The sequence below is a fragment of the Aphis gossypii genome, chromosome 2 (assembly GCF_020184175.1).
Source record: "Aphis gossypii isolate Hap1 chromosome 2, ASM2018417v2, whole genome shotgun sequence".
NCBI lineage: Eukaryota > Metazoa > Arthropoda > Insecta > Hemiptera > Aphididae > Aphis > Aphis gossypii.
This window is the reverse complement of record NC_065531.1, coordinates 44,062,079-44,080,491: the sequence shown is the minus strand read 5'-3', so window position 1 is coordinate 44,080,491 and position 18,413 is coordinate 44,062,079. Positions and strand designations below refer to the sequence as shown.

General features: G+C 27.3%; 3 protein-coding genes across 8 annotated transcripts; 1 reads left to right on the top strand and 2 right to left on the bottom strand.

Annotated features, from left to right (window-relative positions):
* The first annotated feature begins 916 nt into the window (after nucleotides 1–916).
* Nucleotides 917–4,843, top strand: LOC114130626 (metaxin-2). 3 transcript variants are annotated; one of them, XM_050199083.1, is made up of 7 exons: nucleotides 991–1,085; nucleotides 1,663–1,718; nucleotides 3,609–3,681; nucleotides 3,737–3,984; nucleotides 4,046–4,138; nucleotides 4,194–4,435; nucleotides 4,494–4,843. In XM_050199083.1, the coding sequence occupies exons 3-7, from the start codon at nucleotides 3,618–3,620 to the stop codon at nucleotides 4,651–4,653; spliced, it is 807 nt and encodes a 268-aa protein (XP_050055040.1). In that variant the 5' UTR covers nucleotides 991–1,085; nucleotides 1,663–1,718; nucleotides 3,609–3,617; the 3' UTR covers nucleotides 4,654–4,843. The 3 variants fall into 3 exon arrangements, with proteins under 3 accessions (XP_027851437.2, XP_050055040.1, XP_027851438.2); XM_027995636.2 differs by lacking the exon at nucleotides 1,663–1,718 and having other exon boundaries at nucleotides 917–1,085; XM_027995637.2 differs by lacking the exons at nucleotides 991–1,085; nucleotides 1,663–1,718 and adding an exon at nucleotides 1,861–2,000.
* LOC114130624 (hexokinase type 2-like) lies at nucleotides 1,602–3,254 on the bottom strand. The gene is made up of 2 exons (XM_027995635.2): nucleotides 2,389–3,254; nucleotides 1,602–2,322 (listed from the first exon to the last, which is right to left on the bottom strand). Exons 1-2 carry the CDS (start codon nucleotides 3,112–3,114, stop codon nucleotides 1,654–1,656), a joined length of 1,395 nt encoding a protein of 464 aa, XP_027851436.2. The 5' UTR covers nucleotides 3,115–3,254; the 3' UTR covers nucleotides 1,602–1,653.
* A 94-nt stretch (nucleotides 4,844–4,937) lies between the features above and the next one.
* On the bottom strand, nucleotides 4,938–13,362 carry LOC114130622 (menin). Of its 4 annotated transcripts, none has more exons than XM_027995631.2 (7): nucleotides 12,198–13,352; nucleotides 11,969–12,121; nucleotides 11,356–11,601; nucleotides 11,087–11,294; nucleotides 10,722–11,007; nucleotides 10,104–10,611; nucleotides 4,938–5,181 (listed from the first exon to the last, which is right to left on the bottom strand). In XM_027995631.2, exons 1-6 carry the CDS (start codon nucleotides 12,640–12,642, stop codon nucleotides 10,132–10,134), a joined length of 1,818 nt encoding a protein of 605 aa, XP_027851432.1. In that variant the 5' UTR covers nucleotides 12,643–13,352; the 3' UTR covers nucleotides 4,938–5,181; nucleotides 10,104–10,131. The 4 variants fall into 4 exon arrangements, with proteins under 4 accessions (XP_027851432.1, XP_050056801.1, XP_050056802.1 ...); XM_027995633.2 differs by lacking the exon at nucleotides 4,938–5,181 and having other exon boundaries at nucleotides 10,175–10,337; nucleotides 10,396–10,611; XM_050200844.1 differs by lacking the exon at nucleotides 4,938–5,181 and having other exon boundaries at nucleotides 6,092–10,611.
* Nucleotides 13,363–18,413: the final 5,051 nt, after the last annotated feature.

Sequence of the window (18,413 nt, the reverse complement as noted above, 5' to 3'; positions counted from 1 at the left end):
AATTATAGGTATAAAATATACATTTGAAGTATCTATAAGAGATTAATCATAATAAAAATAACATAAAATAAAATAGATGTCATTTGTATATAGTTTTAAAAAATGTTTAAGGGTGGTAAAAAATTTCATATAATAGAAATAAATAAAAATAATTATCATAATAAAGGCATTGTTTTCTGATGTTGTGGCTAACTATTAGAAATATTAGACTACTATTAGAAAATCTAATACCTACACTTATCTCATGCATAGTATTCACTATTTTTGTTTTGTGTATTTACTAATAACATGTTTTACATTTTATTAATTATATAAGGTAATTGAGACTTTAAGTTAATTTCCATATAAAAATGGTTTTGTCATGTTCGGCCTTTAGATGTACAAAGAGTTGGAACAAGGAAAGTAAATTAAAATCTATTCAATTCCATAGGTGAATAATATATTATCTAATTATTATATTTTTAATGTAATGTAGATGGTCTTGATAATATATTTTTAATTTTTTAATTTAAAATCATGCTGTTTATTGCAATTAATAGGTTCTATAACTATTGTAATAAAATATAAATTAGTATCCAATTAAAATTTAAAATCCTAATTTTAATATCTAGATTCCCACTCAAAAAACCTGAGTTATTACAAAAATAAATAAAAATGTTCAGAGATTTTATTTTTATTTTTTGTAAATACAAGTTTGAAGTACACATAAAAACAAAAATTTTGATACCAAAGTTAACGTAATACGACCATTTATCCCAGAGTTGTGTCAAGTTAAAATGTGTAGTTTTTCAATGTTATTGGTATGGCAGTTCAATTTCTTGCCATACAGGAGTGGGGGTAACGAAAAATACGTCGGCCCGTTTTTCGTAACATACGAGCATAGGCAAGTCCGCGCTCCAGTATATTCTTATCTATCTCAGTGGCTGCAGTATAGCAATCAAATTGATAAAAGTTATTTGAAAATAAGATCAACAACTTAAAGTTATGTCGAAATTATTTTATTAGATTTTTTCCGAAAGACATTTCTATTGCTTATAATATTATCCTTACGTTTTTCATTTGAATTTTAATACTGCTTTCGATTGGTGAGTGTTGCAATTAATTATAAATAGTTAGGTACAGTTACATAAATTGTCTTAATCATCGGTATTACGGTCGAATCCCGAAAACTGTATAATTTTGTTAATAAACTTCGGCCTTGATTCTAAAATACTGTGTGTATTTTATTTATTACTTTGATACGAAATTATGAAAATCATTAATATAAAAATACATTTCGTAACATAAGATAATCTACCAATGTTTGTATGAACAATTTGAACAAATGGTATAGGATATTAGGATACTTGTTTAATTAGTAATAGCTTATTATTATTTAATTTAATGTATGCATAAGTGCATTTTTTGTTTCAACTCCATTATTTATGATTTTTTTTTATTGCAAGATACCTAATTAACTTTTAGAGGTATAAGGCCTTCATTTAACCCTCCTTTATTTTTAAAATATTTTACTCCAATCACTAAAATGACTACCAAATATAAGATAATTTTTAATTATAGTTGAATAATATTATTGTCTAGCAATTAATAATTACAAACCATTGTAAAGAATTCTAATTTTATTTGTATAATAACATCAAGTAATGATTTGTATTATTCTAGTGGACAAACTGCAGATGCTAGGATAGCTGCACCTCTTCCACTGCCATCTTCAGAAAGTATAATTCCAAATTTAATACCACTATTAACTAATTCATTAATCTTGTCCACTAGTAACTGATGATAAAACGGATGATATCTGTACACTGATCCGTCCACTCCAATTATCACATCTTTTTCATTCATCCTATTTAATATGACTGTTAGTCCAGCAGCAACTAAGTATGCAGATCTTCTTGAAATGCATTCTGCTGCATATCTAATATTCATGCAGTCTCCATCTGTTGGATTGACCACACCAATTCCTCGAAGGAACTTTCTAGTGGCTGTATAAGTTCCAGGTGGGTCATTCTCAATTAGAGATATCACATCACTAGTTAATGATTGAGGAACATCAAGCATTGATGGTTTTGTGCCATCAAATATTAATTCGTTCTCGATCATTTCTACTAATACTAATCTTAACAATTCTCCAAGGTAGCGTCCAGATATCATTTTTTCAAAAATTTGTTGTCCACGATTTTCAGAAATTTCATCAACAGATTTGTCATATTTAGTATGAAAATCTTCAAGTTCATTATTATCTCCAAATGCACCCCACTCAAGATTGATAATCATTTCATCTTTTGATTGGTCACCCTCGTACAGCTTGATATTTTTTACCTAAAAATACAAATTTCATCATATTTAGTTATTAGAAATATAAATACCTAGGTTTTTCAAATTTACTTTTTCTAAGTAACAACAATTACAGCCTGTACCAATAATCAAACCTATTCTGGTTTTCGGATTTAACCAAGCACAGGACATTAAAGTGCCAACAGTGTCATTTAAAATTGCACAAATGTTTATTTTTAGGTCAGGAATATTGTTAATTGACTTTGTTAACAGCTGTACAACATCTTGGCCAACTACACCCTCACATGTAAAACCTTTTGTCCATCTTACTAGATCTCCTTTGTTAATGCCTGATTGTGACATTGGGAAACTAAATGTAAAACCCAAAGGCAGTACGGTATTGCTCTTTAATCCTTCCATGTTCACAAATTCGTTTAAACATTTGGCTATGTAATCAAACAATATTGTTCCTGATCCAGTCATTAGCTCCTTAGAACATGCATATACCTTCTGATTCATTGTGAAGTATTTATTTTCCCCTAATTCTAGATCGAGTACTCGAAAATTTGAGCCACCCAAATCTAGAGCTAAGTATTTTCCTTTTTCATTACCAGTTGGCATGTCTTGGACATATGTTTGCCAACATTTGATAGTTGCTTTTGCGTGTTTTTCTTTATCAAGACCTTCATCAATGCAAGTGTTTATTCGGTTCATAAATTCTCGTAGCTTGTTATTCGGCAGTACAAAATTCCTGCATAAACGTCTGACTCTAACATGATTTCTCCATGTTTTTAAGTTATTCAAATGTCCTTTACAACTTTGTCTCATGTCAGTCATTTTGATGAATTATGTTAGTTTCTCTGAATAAAATAATAATATTCTAAACAAATTTATAGCAGTCTATACTCTACATGAACTATATTTGAAATGTTTATTTTATACTATAGATGTGGTTTGTTTATATTTGTACTGTTTATATTAGCCAACAATTAATTTTATGAAAAATTAAAATATTTTATGGTCATTATGTATTTTTTGACTTATAAACTACTTTGAATTTAATACTGAAAAAATAACAATCTAAAACCATTAAGTTCAATATTATTAAATTAAATACTTGTATAGTATGATTTCTACCCTAAAATACCATCTAAAGAAAATATTGTATTCTACCTACTAATTAATGATAATTTATTTAACTAAAATTTATTTAATGTTTATTGCAGATGATTATTGTCATTATTTTAAAACTGTATCCTAAATTATGTAAATTATTAGTTATTTATCACTTATACCTTATATTGTATTTATATTTTATATTTGTTTATTAGTAATTGACAATGGCAGATTTCAAAACATCATCAAGTATATTGACAAAAGAATGTTTAAGAACACAAATTTGTGGTAAACATTTTTTTATTTTATCTATTTATTGTATATTTAACTCATTGTTTTACAGGTGAAAGTGAGTGGCCAAAAAACACAGTATTATACCAGCCTTATGAAACAGAACAAATCCTATTACCTGATAACTCAAAATGTTTATCTGTTAAAACATTTTTAAAAATGGCTGGATTGGAATTCATTGTGGAAGCAAGAGAAAATGCTGAATATATGTCACCACATCGAGGTAAAGTGCCTTTTATTAAAGCAGGCCAGTTTTTAGTTGCCGACTTTGAACCAATTGTCAATTTTGCCCAATCTAAAGTGAGATTAAACATTATTTAAAATATTCAATTAAATTAAATGTTAATAAATGTTTATTTAGGGCTATTCTTTATCTACACATTTAGATGAAGCTCAAAAGTGGGATCTAAGAGTATATATGGCACTAGTAAATAATGTACTTTTAAATGCCGAGGTTTGTTTACAGAGTATTATTTTTGAAACATTTACATAATTTTAATTATATTTAGATTTATGTAACGTGGAACCATGAGCTTACTTACAAAGAACTCACTAAGCCAAGATACAGTTCTGTTTATCCTTTTCCATTGAATCACTGGGCTACATATTATAAGCGCCGTGAAATGTTATCACATTTAGATGTATTAGGTTGGAAAAAAAAAACTTTGGATGAAGTATTTAAAGAGGTGGAAAGAATCTGTGAATCATTGTCAAATTTTTTGGCAGACAAGAAATATTTTTTTGGCGAGAAGTATGTTATTAACTGTTTATATATGAAATATTTATTTTATTGATGAAATATTTTCCAGGCCAACTGATTTAGACGCTTTAGTATTTGGTCATTTATTTTCCATCATAACAACACCACTATTAAACAATCGTTTTGCCGCAACTATCAGAGCTTATGACAATCTAGTTCAATTATGTGTACGCATTGAAACAGAATTTTATCAGTCTAGAATTCTATGATACCAATAATTGTGTTATTTGATTGAATATTAGTTAGTATTAAATACTAATAACTTCTTAATAAATTTACTATTAATATTTAATTATACTAGAATGAAAAAAAATGAAATACAATATTAATTGATGTTATATAGAAATATTTAATGTGATTTAATTATGTTAAGAAATGTTAATAAAATTAATTATAAAACATATTATGTTTGTTGTTGCAATTTTATAAATATACTTACCTTTTCATATTTAAGATAGGTTTATGTTTAAAATAAAATAAAAATGTGTTCAACTTCAAAGCATGTCATAAATTTTATTTTATCAAGAACAAGTATAATTAATGTTATATAACAATAATAATAAAACAAACAGTAAAGCAAAAAAATAAAATAAAATAAAATACAATAAAATTATGGAGAACAATAAATTGAAGTAAATATACCCAATCCTAAATAAATATAGATAAGATTTTTCATAACAAATATTCATAATAACTCGCTTAACGTTTCCTTATAATACTGAAAACTTAACCAAATACTGAAACAAAGTTATTTATGAAAAATAAAATATTTTCAAAAGCAACATAAATATCATCATTTTTAATACATCATAAATGAAAATTAAAAATTGTAAAATTAACCAAAATTAAATTTAATATTAATAGTACTTATAAGTAATAATAAGGTATTTAACATTGTGATGTGTATAATTAAACATAAAAAAGTTACATATTTCTCCACATATATAATATTTAAAAAATTTGTTAATTACGTTAAACCGGTTCTATAATAGTTTATTATCGTTACCTAAACTTGGTTTAATAGAAATAAAAATATATTAAAGACAATATTTATCAACTTAATATTTTAAATAATTTCATACTTATAAATTACATAGGGAAGACACTTAAAATATTGGATACTGTTAACAATCGCAACTAAAACTTATTATAATTTTAATTATTCAATATAATATGTTATAAAAAAATACTGTACAATCTGTTGTATATATGTTAAATAACAGAGAGTAGTTAATCGAGGAAAAAACATATATTGTGATTTGAAATTCATACATAAATTTATAAATCAATCTTTTAAAATTAAAGTGTTAGGCTATTAATATTGTGATGCGTGTTAGACATACTTAACACATTTTATTTTAAGAAATGTTGACTTGAAAAAAATCATTTTATGATATGAAGAACATTACATTTATAATCAACTATTTTACTATTTTTTTATGTTTGATAAATATACTGAAAAGAAGTAAAATTTTTAATGCAAAAGTAAAAAATGTTCAATGAGTTAATAGTAACACAAGTAATTTATAGCAGAAATATTGTCTATGTGGTTCCCCCATAATGTCTGCTTTAGAGAAGTTGTTTGAGAAGATGTTTTTGATTGCATCTTGCAATATTTATAATTGTTTTTTTATGATGATGATGATAATAATTTTTTTTTTTATATAAAAGAATTGTATCTATTATTTTTGTTAAAATACTTAAGTTGTTAAAGATAAGGTTCTAAAATTAAAATAAATACACTTTAACATTTATTGCAATATTGCTGTAAAAATTAAACGTTAAAAAAAAATATATAGTAACAGCAATTTCTGTAACACAGTAGCTTTATAACCAAGACTTAATAGGATAAAGTATTATGTACTTTTTATGAGTATGTCAGCACAAGTATTTTAAAGGTTTGAAAAAATTTTAAAGTAGGTTAATATTATTTAAAAATGATTTATAAGGAATCTCACGTCTGTACTATTTTTGGTTGTTGCATTATTATAAGAAGAAAATTAATTTTAAAAATAAAACATTTTCAAATGGTTATGGTAACTAACCTAATGGTTAGTATATACGGTTTTATAGTTAAGCATCAAGTTAATAAATAAACATTATAATCAACTCACTATTTAAGATAATACTTATAGTAAATTATTATAAATAATTTTCATTAAATAATGAAATCTAAAAAAATATCAATGATAAAGATATGCGTTCCTATTTACCAATATAAAATAATTAAAATTAAAGCTTAGTTTAAATACTAATTACTTTAAAAATCTGTTTTTAATATTAATTATTTCACATTTATATATAAGTACAGCTCAATAATTATAAAATATTAAATACAATTATTATTATTTTAATGGTAAAAATTGTAGTTGAATTACATGGAATATAGAAAATCACTAGATTTTAATAACCTATAGCTATTGTCATGAAATAAAACATTTAAAAATATATAACAATTTTTTTAAGGTAATGTAATTATACATTTTTCACAAATATTTTGAGACGTTAAGATAAATATTAATTGCAAGGACTAGGTTCAAAATTTCATCATACAAAAATATATACATATATACATATGATATATGTATTTAAGATTAATTATTAATGTTAACAAATAAGTTATAACATAACAATAATATGCCTAACAATAGACAACAAAAAAATTATTGAGTGTAACATTGTCATTAAATAATTCAAAATGATTTCAATAATCTTCAAGGGTAAATAAAAGAAATAAAATTGTTTGAATTGTTGGCATAATAAAATAAAAACAAAATTATAGAATATCTAGATTGCAAGAGTGGGTTAAAGAAGGGGAGCGATTTTTAAAATACAATAACCATGCTTTATCCATAATTCTTATAAAATATAAGTAAAATACTGATGACTGATTGAAGAAGAATTAAACTAATTTTTTTATGCTGCAGGGTTTAGAGATATTATATTGGATTGATTTTCTGTTCATTGAGTGTTGTATCATATGAATATTAGTAATATAAAACATATGTTGAATGTTTATATATAGGGAAGATTCAGTCTCACTCGTTTTCCCCCTTTAATAAACAATTAATTTTAATTTTTTAAGGAATGTTCATGGATAAATAACTACTTATTTGTTTAAATAAAAATTTGAAAAAATAATTTTTGTGTAATTTAACTTTTTTATATTTTTGTAAACCATTTTTAAGAACTATTAATTATCTTTCGTACATATATTTTAATAACCCAAGAAGAGAAAAAACTAGTTATTCCAATTTTGACTTAGAATGTCAATATATTAAAAAAATATATATATATTTATATAACTTCTTAAATGAAATAAAAAAATTAAATAATTGGGTATAATTATATTTAAAAATTCCAAAAATCATAATTTAAATAAATATTTTTATTGAAGTAAAATATGGGAGTAAGTATGCCTAATGCTTTGCAATAAAATAAAATATTATTGGCTATTTATCATACTTATAAATCATTATTCTTAAATTATTAGATATTAAATTAAAATTTGATTTATAGCACAACTAAACAAATTTTTAAATCTTAAATCGCCCCTCTTCACTTCCTCACAAAATGAGAGTGATTAACTTCCCTGACTGACTACTAATTTGGGATTAAAGAAATTACAGGCTAATTATTTCACTGTAATATGATAGTTTGACTAGTTCTTATTAACTATAAATTATTTTTAAAAATTTTAAACAATGGAAACAAAAACATTTACGATCAAGACTATCTCTTAAGTATAAATATAACAGTAAGAAATAAGTAATAAACAATAAATAGAAAGATAAGAATTATTCAACAAAAAAGGTTTTAAAGATACAAAAAAAATGTCAAGATGAGGAGATATTGTATACGATATTACAATTACATTTGGACAAAAGAATAATATGTTAGGACAATGTAAAAATATTTGTAAATAAAAATTATAAAATGGTTATTTCATTATCACAGGTTACTAAATCCTTACAAACATATAATCCATCCATTAATTAAGGATCACATTAAGATTGCTTATAAGTCATAAGCATAACTATAATAGTTATGTCACATTTTCAATTTAGTAAATTCAAAACATTATGCAAACCCTGTAATATTAATTTGGGATTTGGAATGATTAAAATTACTTTTTGTAATTATGCACATTAATTAAATATTTTACAGCTGTAACTATTTGATTAATAAACAAATAAGTCTTTGCGGTTATTTATTTTGGAATACTAAAAATGTATTTATTTATACAATATTTTGTCATAGCTTAGGTAGAATTTAGAGCAGCTGAAGTAGTTTCTTAGTTATGCCTATGACTATATTTATAAATAATTATACAAATACTCTACAAATCGTAACTTATTGGCAAGTAAATACAAACAACAATAATTTCATAAGCATTTTATAATTTAATACAATAATATAGGTTTTCAAACTTTTTTAATCAGATAAATAATAATGAATTTATTCATTTGAAAATGTACGGTAATTAGAAATCAAGTCACTTCAATCTTTAAATATATAATTAATTAAGATTTTTCTTTTACTATACCTACTAAACTGTGGGATAAGTATTGTACTTTAACTACATTTATCTTGTGTAATAAAATAAAATGTATTATTTATAAGTTTATTTTTAAATATTAAAAATTATTACACTTTATGCCCATTTTTGAAATTATAAATTAATCAAAATGTCATGATACTATAATATTTTAGATGTCATTATAATTTTAAAATGGCGACTTAATCATAACTCATATTGTAAAATAATAGTACCTAAAAGTTAACAATATAATAAAATGTGAAAATGTTAAATTAGTATAAGTAGCATAACCAGAAATATTTATAAGAGGGTATTTGATAGAATTTTAAACAAAATATATTTGATGTACACAACCTATCTTAATGATTTTTATTATATCAGTAAATAATATTTTTTGTCCAATTCTTTTATCAAAGCTATATTAAATACATTAACTATAAAAACTTTGAAAATTATTGAAGTTTACACAACAAAAACAATTTGAAGTTTAAATTGCTAACTATTAACTAAAAGAGAAAATTTTTTAGTACACCTCTTTTTTTCTGTTTATTCTAAATTACAATTGATCTCAATTTCACAAAATATTTTTGCATCTATTCCAACATTTTTCCAATTAAATCATTCCAAAATAATATCATTATTCTTAGGTTGAACTACTGTATAATTTTCATACAGTGGGTATACAGTGACACTGTCTATACCTTAAACTTATAATTTTGTAATGCAAAATACAAAATTAAATTTTAAATCACAAAAATTTAGGATATTACTAATTTAAAGTTTAGTATTTTTATATTTAAATATTGTTTATGGTAACACTAATTAATCACTTTGTCAAATTCAACATTTTATCATTAACAACTAATTTTCCTGTTAAATTATTAACATTATTATTATTATTTATCATTACAATTTTTAATATTATTAATACCTATAATTTTTTAAATATATATTTATATATATATATAGATTAAGTATCTTAAATAAGAGATTCCTAATAAAATACTGAGCTAAACTATGAGTCATTGCAAAGAATTTAAACTCCTAAAATATAAGTAACATAATAATAGTCTTTCAATGTAAAATAAATTATTATTTGAAAGAAAAAATTGCACTTACGTTTTATGCATTTTTAGTATACATTTTATTAGTTATTTCTTCTACTCCGCCTGGATATAGGCTCTGCAGTATCTCTAGGTGCATGACGTTTTCCACCTTGAGACTGAGCACTCATTTGTAAACTAATTGCTTGTGTATTCAATTTTTTTGCAATTAGTAAATCTTTCATACTTCTCATCTTTTTACTTTTCAACACAATTTTAGTTTCAGGTTCATCATCTTTTATTGTTGTTTCTAAAATAGGTGTTTGAGGTGTAGTAGTAGGAATAGGTAATGAATCAGAACTACCTACAAAAGGTTCTCCACCACCTTGTAATAAGAATTCTCTATTTAATATTCGTTCACTACAAGCCGCAGTTAGTGCTTCAATGCCAGGGTGGAGTTCTGACTTAGTTTCTTCTTCTGTACCAGGTATAGTATTTAAAATTTCTTTAGGTAGTGGACGATTATTATTATTCATGTTATTATCATGATAATCTTGTATTAGATCAGTATCATTTTCAGAATCCTAAAATCATTAGAGTAAAATTAAATATGAAATACATTTTTTTTTTTTATTATGTAATTCTGTTGTTACAAATGATTATAATTTAAATAACTTGGAACAAAATATCTTACTTTTGGTTCTAATATGATAAGTCTTGTTCTCACACTATCATCAAACTTAGAAATAGAATTTATAAAATGTTTTGCCCATTTAATATGTAATACTGGGGTTGTACCGTCTTCTTCCCAAAGACAAAGGCCATCATAAATTAGTAACACATATGCATAACATTGTGGATTATTTAATATTGATCGACTTTTGCCACATGTCATTTCTTTCAATGAGTATGGTATTAATTCATAAGCAATATCCATCATTTCTTTATATAACTCTTCATCATCTTTACTAAAATTATATCTGAAATGTAATAATTAAAAAAATCAATTGAATTAATAAACTATTAAGGAAGTAATAGTATACTTGTAATTTATCTTACTTGCTTATAACTTGACTAGCGTTGGCCCAACTTGCAAAAGCGTCTTTAATCATATTGTGTCTGTAGAAATATCCACCTTGGTAAGTATATGGATAGACAAACATATCATTATAGTATATACGAGCAGCTGAAATAGCTTCTTCAAATAAGATAGTACAATGAGGTCTTCCAGGTGTTGCATTTAATTCTTCCAAATCGCCTAAATTACCTAAAAAAACAGTAATTTATGTGTTAAATCCTGTAACAATAAATTCAAAAGTTGTAATTACCTAAAGCAAGTGGAAATTTTGATAAATGTCCTTCATCATAGAGAAGCCACAAAAGATGTTTTTGAAGAGTAGCAACTTCCAATGCATCATTAGATTGATTAATACTTGGGTTGATGGAACTTACTAATGCTGATACTTCCATATGCCTATTACAAACTACAGGGTGGCCATTAACATAAAGCCACGATCTATGACCTGGTCCTGAATCTTTAATTTTTTGTCCACGTTTATCTTCATTTCCTTTTCCTGAAATAAAATAATTAGTCAAATTAGTAAAACAGTTTGTGCAGCTTTCTGACCAACTAGTATATTTAACTATAAATAAAATTAAAACAAATCACAGAATAGTGCAGGTCATTTAATATAGATGATACACACTACTATTTATATTCTATACAAGCAAATGAGTAGTTGCTACTAAACTATTGTCTGGTGGCATTATCATGTGTAAGATAAAAATAATAAAACTTTTTTGAGTTATAGATGTCCATAAAAATATGAAAATGAAAAAACATTACAGAACTTTTATTAATGTTTGTATTAAAGAAAAATATAAAGGAATACTATTCTTCTAAATACCTAAATTGAATATTAGTATTATACAAAAAATTACCATGCCACGTAACCTCTGCATTTTCACTACCATCTGGACCAAATACAACCCATGCATGGTCTTCAGACAAAGCCAAATGAACATCATTGTAACCGAGTATTTGACAAGCAGCTACTACAGCAAACGCAACACCAAAACAGTCCAATTTTGAACCTAAACAAAAATTTTTATACAATAACATAGGTGTATGTTGAGGATAGCGTCTATGTTTTAAAAGGTTTTCACTCACCTGTTAAATAGCTATACATGCTTTGCAAGTGTGCTCTGTCCTTGTAGTAACTTCTAGTCAGCGTGTTCCATATGACGTCAGACACTCTTTTCACAAGTTCTCGGCTGGCATGTCCGTCTCGTTCATCAAAATGCAATGGGTCAATGCTGCTCTTGATGACCGAGTAGAATTTTGTGTACAGTGCTTCTACAATGTGTAATTCAACGTCGGGCAGCCTCAGTGGTGCCTGATCAAAGTCAAAGTTGGTTTCAGCCGTCACGGCAACTGACACTTCGGTGGTTGGTCGGACAGAAGTCATCGTATTCTCGATGGCGCCAGCCACTAGCGACAGCAGCAACAGGTCGGGTTCTTTTTTTTCTAGCTCTCTGCGGAACACGGCCACCACGGCGGGTACATCGCGAATTGGAAACAACTCGGCGTGCTCTTTGAATACCTTCAGGGACATAATAACCGCCTGTACTTACCCTAAAAGGTGCACCCACAGCACTGCAACCACCAATGCTATTGATGTAGACCGGCGACCGCGTCGTGAATACGAAAAACATTCACCCGAGGTCGACTGCAGCGCGTCCCCAGTATGACCGTTAAAAAGTGTTGCGGCGTTTTGTATTGTTACGGACGGTCGTGTCGCGTCGTTTTGTGTTTTGTTGTTTTTTTTTTTTGTTTGTTTACTTTACCGCGTTGTAATCTCGGAGTTCAGATCATGCGAATCTGATGCAGAGCTGCCGCCGGACCAACGTTTTCGAGCGGATCGGCGTTGCGAATCGGTTACTTTGCTGCCGGCGTCGCCGGTGCACGTCCGTCATATACGAATTCGTTATTTTTGTTGATATTACCACAGTATAGATATTACCCACGGCTTTAGATCTAAAGCCGTGATATTACCACAGAATAGATGATAGTACTCGTGACGTACCCGATGACGTATTTAAATTGTGATTAATAATTATTCCATAGTCAGTAGTTGTTGTAGTCAAGGTAATCGTAATTACCTTGCCACTTGCCAGTAGTGAGCGGAGCGGCATAATATGAAAAAGCAATGTGCAGTCGTGTAGTGTCAGTGTGTACAGTGTACACACTAGACACACAGGTTCTGAAGTCTGAAGACTGTATGGTAACGAGTCGTGTTCTTTGTTTTTTGGACGACGATAATATTAATAGCAGCTGTTATACTTACATAGGTATTAGGTAGTATAGTCGTTGTATTAAGCTCGTTAATTAATAATTCATAACGTGGCCCCAACAAACGCGATTCGTGTAGGTGTATGCCGTACACTGATTATAGCAGTTATGCATGGAATGAATATAAAACTCTGAAGGAATAAAATAAACACAAAGTATATGATTAAAAAGCTCTTAAATATTCACATTTTAATTTACCGGAATTTTATATTTTTATGTCAATTTTAAAATCTTAAAATATTTTACCACACATCTTTTACCTCTTACATTTACGTACCTGTATGTGATATATCTACTTAATAGCTTATGTTGTAAATAGGTACACATTACATTATTCATACTCGAAAATAAAATCAATATATATATATATATTTAATAAATTTCATACAGCATATAAATTCTATAATATTAATTATTATTTATTAATTATGTAATTATTTATAAAAAAAATTTCAGACTACCTACCTACCGTTATTACTTCGCTTATTTTATGTTAGGAATATCTATATTTACATAATATTATATATCATGCACCATAAAATTAATAATGTATTCAGGGGTTTTCCCGTTTTCCACTTATATAGAATATAGACACTTTCAAATTCACCGCCTTCTCCTCCCTATCCTCCTAAAATTATTTATTAGACATATTTGAATAAATGATGACGTGTTGTATTATTATATTTTATATAAAAAAAATATATTATTATTTTATTAATGATAATGAAGATTAAATTGCACGTTATACTTTTTTTTTGCAATTTATAAATTAATTATACTTAAAACTTTTTATTTTTTCTTCCGTTTTTTTATTTAGCAGATGCATCAATTAAATCATCACTAGACACAATTTAAAGTCGACAGTAAATCTATTTCGATATTTAATATACTATAATACTAAAATGAGTATACTGTCTACATCATGGGCATCCCCAAGGAGGTGCAAGATGAGACACTTGCCCCCCCTGGAATAATGTTATTTCTATAGCAATCAGTAAAATTCCTAATAAGAAATAAGCTTCTAAAAATAGGTTTACCTATGTATTTAGTTAAAAAAAATTTTGCCCTCCCAGAAAAATGTCTGGGAACGGCCATGGTCTACATTATTATATTTTAATCCATATTATGAGATATCGAAGTTCGAACCCATATTGAATGCACGCATTTTTTCTGATGCTTACTGGTTCATATCGTATTACGTATGTGTATAATTTGTAGGTATAGCTATTTAAGTTTAAGTGAACAGACGTGGTTGCTTACGGTTTAACTTGTAATTTTAAATTATATAATACTAGCTGACCCGACAAACTTTGTTCCGCCTTAGAGGCAATAATAAAAATATAAAAATAACATGCCACATATAATTGATCATAGGAAAAACAAGTTTTATAGATTCAGACCATAAAACTTTCAAGGATTCGCCCTGTGATTTAGTCATGGCGAATGCAAGACGGATCGGAAATTGAAGTCGTTTTAACTCAAACGGCATATCGGTTGGGATCATTGGGATCCTCGGAATAAGAACTTCCTCACCTTCGAATTTTCCTTTGAGTATCGTTGCGTAAATCACATTGTTCATCAATTTATTTACCACCCAACGCGTTCTGTTGCACAGTTTTGTTTGGTTTATATTTCGAAGCATGATTACCTACTATGGAGCCAACCTTTAGTCGTAAACTGTGCGGTAGTAAGCCAGGTACATCTAAAGAGTTAAAAAATTTAATTGGAAAGTTGGTGGCTTCATTTTCATTTTTTACACAGTCAATAGATTTGAATGAATGCAGTGTACCAATGAATTATGTAGTTTAAGTCATCTACATCTTTATTCTTAGCCGCCAAAATTGCTCACTCACTCAACCATTCATTATTTTTGTGGTTAGTAATGATGTTTGGGAATACTTTGCTTATGCGTTTATCTTTCGATGAGACAAAGTTACAAAAATTAGGAGGAAATGAAATCAATCCGCTCGATTCGTTGACAATTACTCGACCATTACCGATAGTCAGCAATTGCTCAGAGAAAGCTTCAGCAGATGTATCGTTCAGCAATGCAACTCTCATATTTGTTGTCAGCTGAAGTTTCTTCACATAGCACCATAGATTCGATGATTTGAGGCAAGCGTTTATTTCGTCGGCAATAGTTGATCTTGGAATTATACTGGCAGTGTTTGACGAAAATCGCCAGACAGTAAAATCATTGCGCCTCCAAAACATCTCGAGTAATTGCGTAAATCTATCAATTTTCGGTTAAGTGTTTCCAATGAACATTTATGCGCCATCGTGCATTCGTCCCAGATGATGATTTTCGATGCTGATAAAACTTTGGCCATTTCGAAGTGTTTTGCGATATTACACGTTCGTTCTTCAATCGTTTGAAGATTTAACGGTAGTTTTAATGCTGAATGAGCCGTACAGCATCCTTCTAACAATTTGACTGCTACCTATTTCAGAGGAAGCAACTGCAACCATAATGTTGGATCTCGCACGAACAGTGACTAAAACTACTGACATAAGGAATGTCTTATCAGTTCCACCAGGAGCATCCAGGAAATATAAACCGCCATTTCCATCACCAATTGCCTTCATTAATGTATCATAAGCTTCTTTTTGTTGGGGATTCAACAAGGTTACATTTGTTTGAACAACTAAATCTAATTCAAATCCCATTAATGGTTATTACTTATTAATAAATAAGTAAATGAATGTATTTTATTTTATATTTTAACCATATGCTTATTGTTAAGTATTTGTTATGTAATATTCGCTTGCATATTTGGAATTATTATTGCAGCAAGTCACGATCCTTACGCCCTACTCATACACTGAATTTTAACAATCTATAGATACAATAATAAAATAAAATGAGCAGTTTTTACTTTGTTTATACAATTTTATACTACAGGTACTAAGTACTATAAGTACTTGTATAAAAATATTGTAGATGTATTGTATACAGAATTACTGGATGGATAAGAGTAATATATTATAATTGTTTTTTAGTCCTTTATTGATCATTATCAGAACTCAATATCTTTGATAACCCATAATTACGCATATTTTCTGTGTGTATATTTTAGTCACAACTACGCTTTAGTTCTTCGATTACCGTTAATCGTTGCAGATAAACCAAACACTGACACTAACCACGTAGTATAAGCGTGAATAATAATAAAATATAATAATTAATTATTTACGTTCAGCATTACATTTTTAAAGTCCACAACATCAAAAAAAAAAAAACCACAATTGAGTTATATTTAACAATTAATAAGGGAAGGATAGTTGAGATTTATATTTTTGAATGTGAAGATGGATAATAATGATTCAAAAGATTCAAAATTCAAAGAATATAAAGAATGCCTTTGAACGGTAGAAGAAAGCATAAGGCTAGATAGACAAAAGAGGCAATAAAAGTGGGTTTATAAAGATAATACTTTATTAAAGCAGTAGGTAAAAAGACGAAGTATCCAATTTGATTTGGGTTGGGTAGAAAAACTTTTCTCCGATCGATCTTCATCAATTATATGATTAAGGGAATGCTGTCCCAAATGATTCTCCTTCAATTGTGTCGAGACTATAAAATAAAAAATATTAATGAAAGATATATTTGCTAAAAAAAAAGTAAAACTTTTGCAGATATCTAAGTAAGCGAAGAATATTTTTATCGTTATAAGGAGTTTGGTTGAAGTCCATTGCATGATTTTCTTTCAAAATGTTTGTCTGCGTTGTCATCCAGAAGTTCTTCGCTAGAGGATTTAATTTGGATTTGTATTGAATATTATTATTGTTCATAAATATTTTTTTGTTCGTTTCTAACTCTGCGTTATCAGCTTTTGTTAGTGCAACCATATTTGGTTCTTTATCCATAATTTTTGAGTAAACAAAATTTTTATTTTTGTTCGGATTAATTAATTATAAGTGAGTTTTATCATTTGGATATTTTTATTTATTTTTGTTTAGTTTTATACAATATATTATACGGAATTATTATTTTTTTTTGTTTTATAAATCCACCTTGATGGCTACACATTTTATTCTTTTCCTCTGATAATAAGTGATAGTATCATATCAGTCTAATGATTTACGAATTCCGTTGTTCCCAAGAGCCAACTATATATCTATTTATATAATTTAATATATTACTATAATACGTAGTATATTATATACAACTGACGTCTGACAAACTGTATAGTGTATAGACAGTATAGTCATAGTTGTGTAGTTATTTCTTATTAAGGCTTAGTCTTTATTCTACCCAGTACTGTATTTATTACTATTCTATATTTCTCTACTAAAAAGCAATGGCGTATTTATGGACTTGGGTGGGGTTATGGGATAGATCTACCTTGCCTTCTTTTTTATGGTTTTTTGTTTTTCTAGAAAAATGTATTCATAGATAAGTATTTTTATAATGCAGAAAAGATACGTGTCTAAGTGAAGTAGTTGGCCTTCAAATGTTTTGACGACGAATAGTAAATATATCAAATTACAACAATAATTAAGAAAACGTCGTACCCGCATGTGTTGTCTCCGTCTAACACATGTACGACATGGCAAATTTTCGTTCACTAGTTTCGAAAATAAGCTGTTAGTTTTGATATTAAAGTGAACTGACTTATTATACAATTTAAAGGTAATATTACTATCTAGGGTCTGACCCCAGGTAGACTTTTATTGATATTATTAATTTTAAGTAAGTTATGACATTTTAATGTCAGTTTTACTATATAAAAATTATATAGTATAGTATCTATAGCCGTGTGTAAGACTTACACTAGTTGTAAAAACATCAATGAAATATAATTTTTTACATGAGGTACTTTTAAAATATTGACTATTTTTGTTTAAATTGTTATTATGTAAAATAAACACACAGGCCCTAAAAGTTGACGAAAGGTTGGCCAAAAGTGCAAGGATATATCACAGAAATATTGTACAGTCTATTTTTCCTTTTACTTTAAAAAAATTTACAATCATTATTCATTACCTTTGATGAATCTTTTCATCTTTTACTCTTTGCTTGAAATAGGACTG

What these genes read in the sequence shown, in the direction of transcription:
- LOC114130624 (XM_027995635.2), bottom strand. Translation starts at nt 3,114, where the DNA reads ATGACTGACATGAGACAAAGTTGTAAAGGACATTTGAATAACTTAAAA. An exon ending in ATTGTTGTTACTTAGAAAAA is followed by an intron (nt 2,323 to 2,388) that starts GTAAATTTGAAA and finishes TTGTATTTTTAG; the next exon opens with GTAAAAAATATCAAGCTGTA.
- LOC114130626 (XM_027995636.2), top strand. Translation starts at nt 3,618, where the DNA reads ATGGCAGATTTCAAAACATCATCAAGTATATTGACAAAAGAATGTTTA. An exon ending in TTTAAGAACACAAATTTGTG is followed by an intron (nt 3,682 to 3,736) that starts GTAAACATTTTT and finishes ATTGTTTTACAG; the next exon opens with GTGAAAGTGAGTGGCCAAAA. An exon ending in TCAATTTTGCCCAATCTAAA is followed by an intron (nt 3,985 to 4,045) that starts GTGAGATTAAAC and finishes ATGTTTATTTAG; the next exon opens with GGCTATTCTTTATCTACACA.
- LOC114130622 (XM_027995631.2), bottom strand. Translation starts at nt 12,642, where the DNA reads ATGTCCCTGAAGGTATTCAAAGAGCACGCCGAGTTGTTTCCAATTCGC. An exon ending in AAAATTTCCACTTGCTTTAG is followed by an intron (nt 11,295 to 11,355) that starts GTAATTACAACT and finishes CTGTTTTTTTAG; the next exon opens with GTAATTTAGGCGATTTGGAA. An exon ending in GCTAGTCAAGTTATAAGCAA is followed by an intron (nt 11,008 to 11,086) that starts GTAAGATAAATT and finishes ATTACATTTCAG; the next exon opens with ATATAATTTTAGTAAAGATG.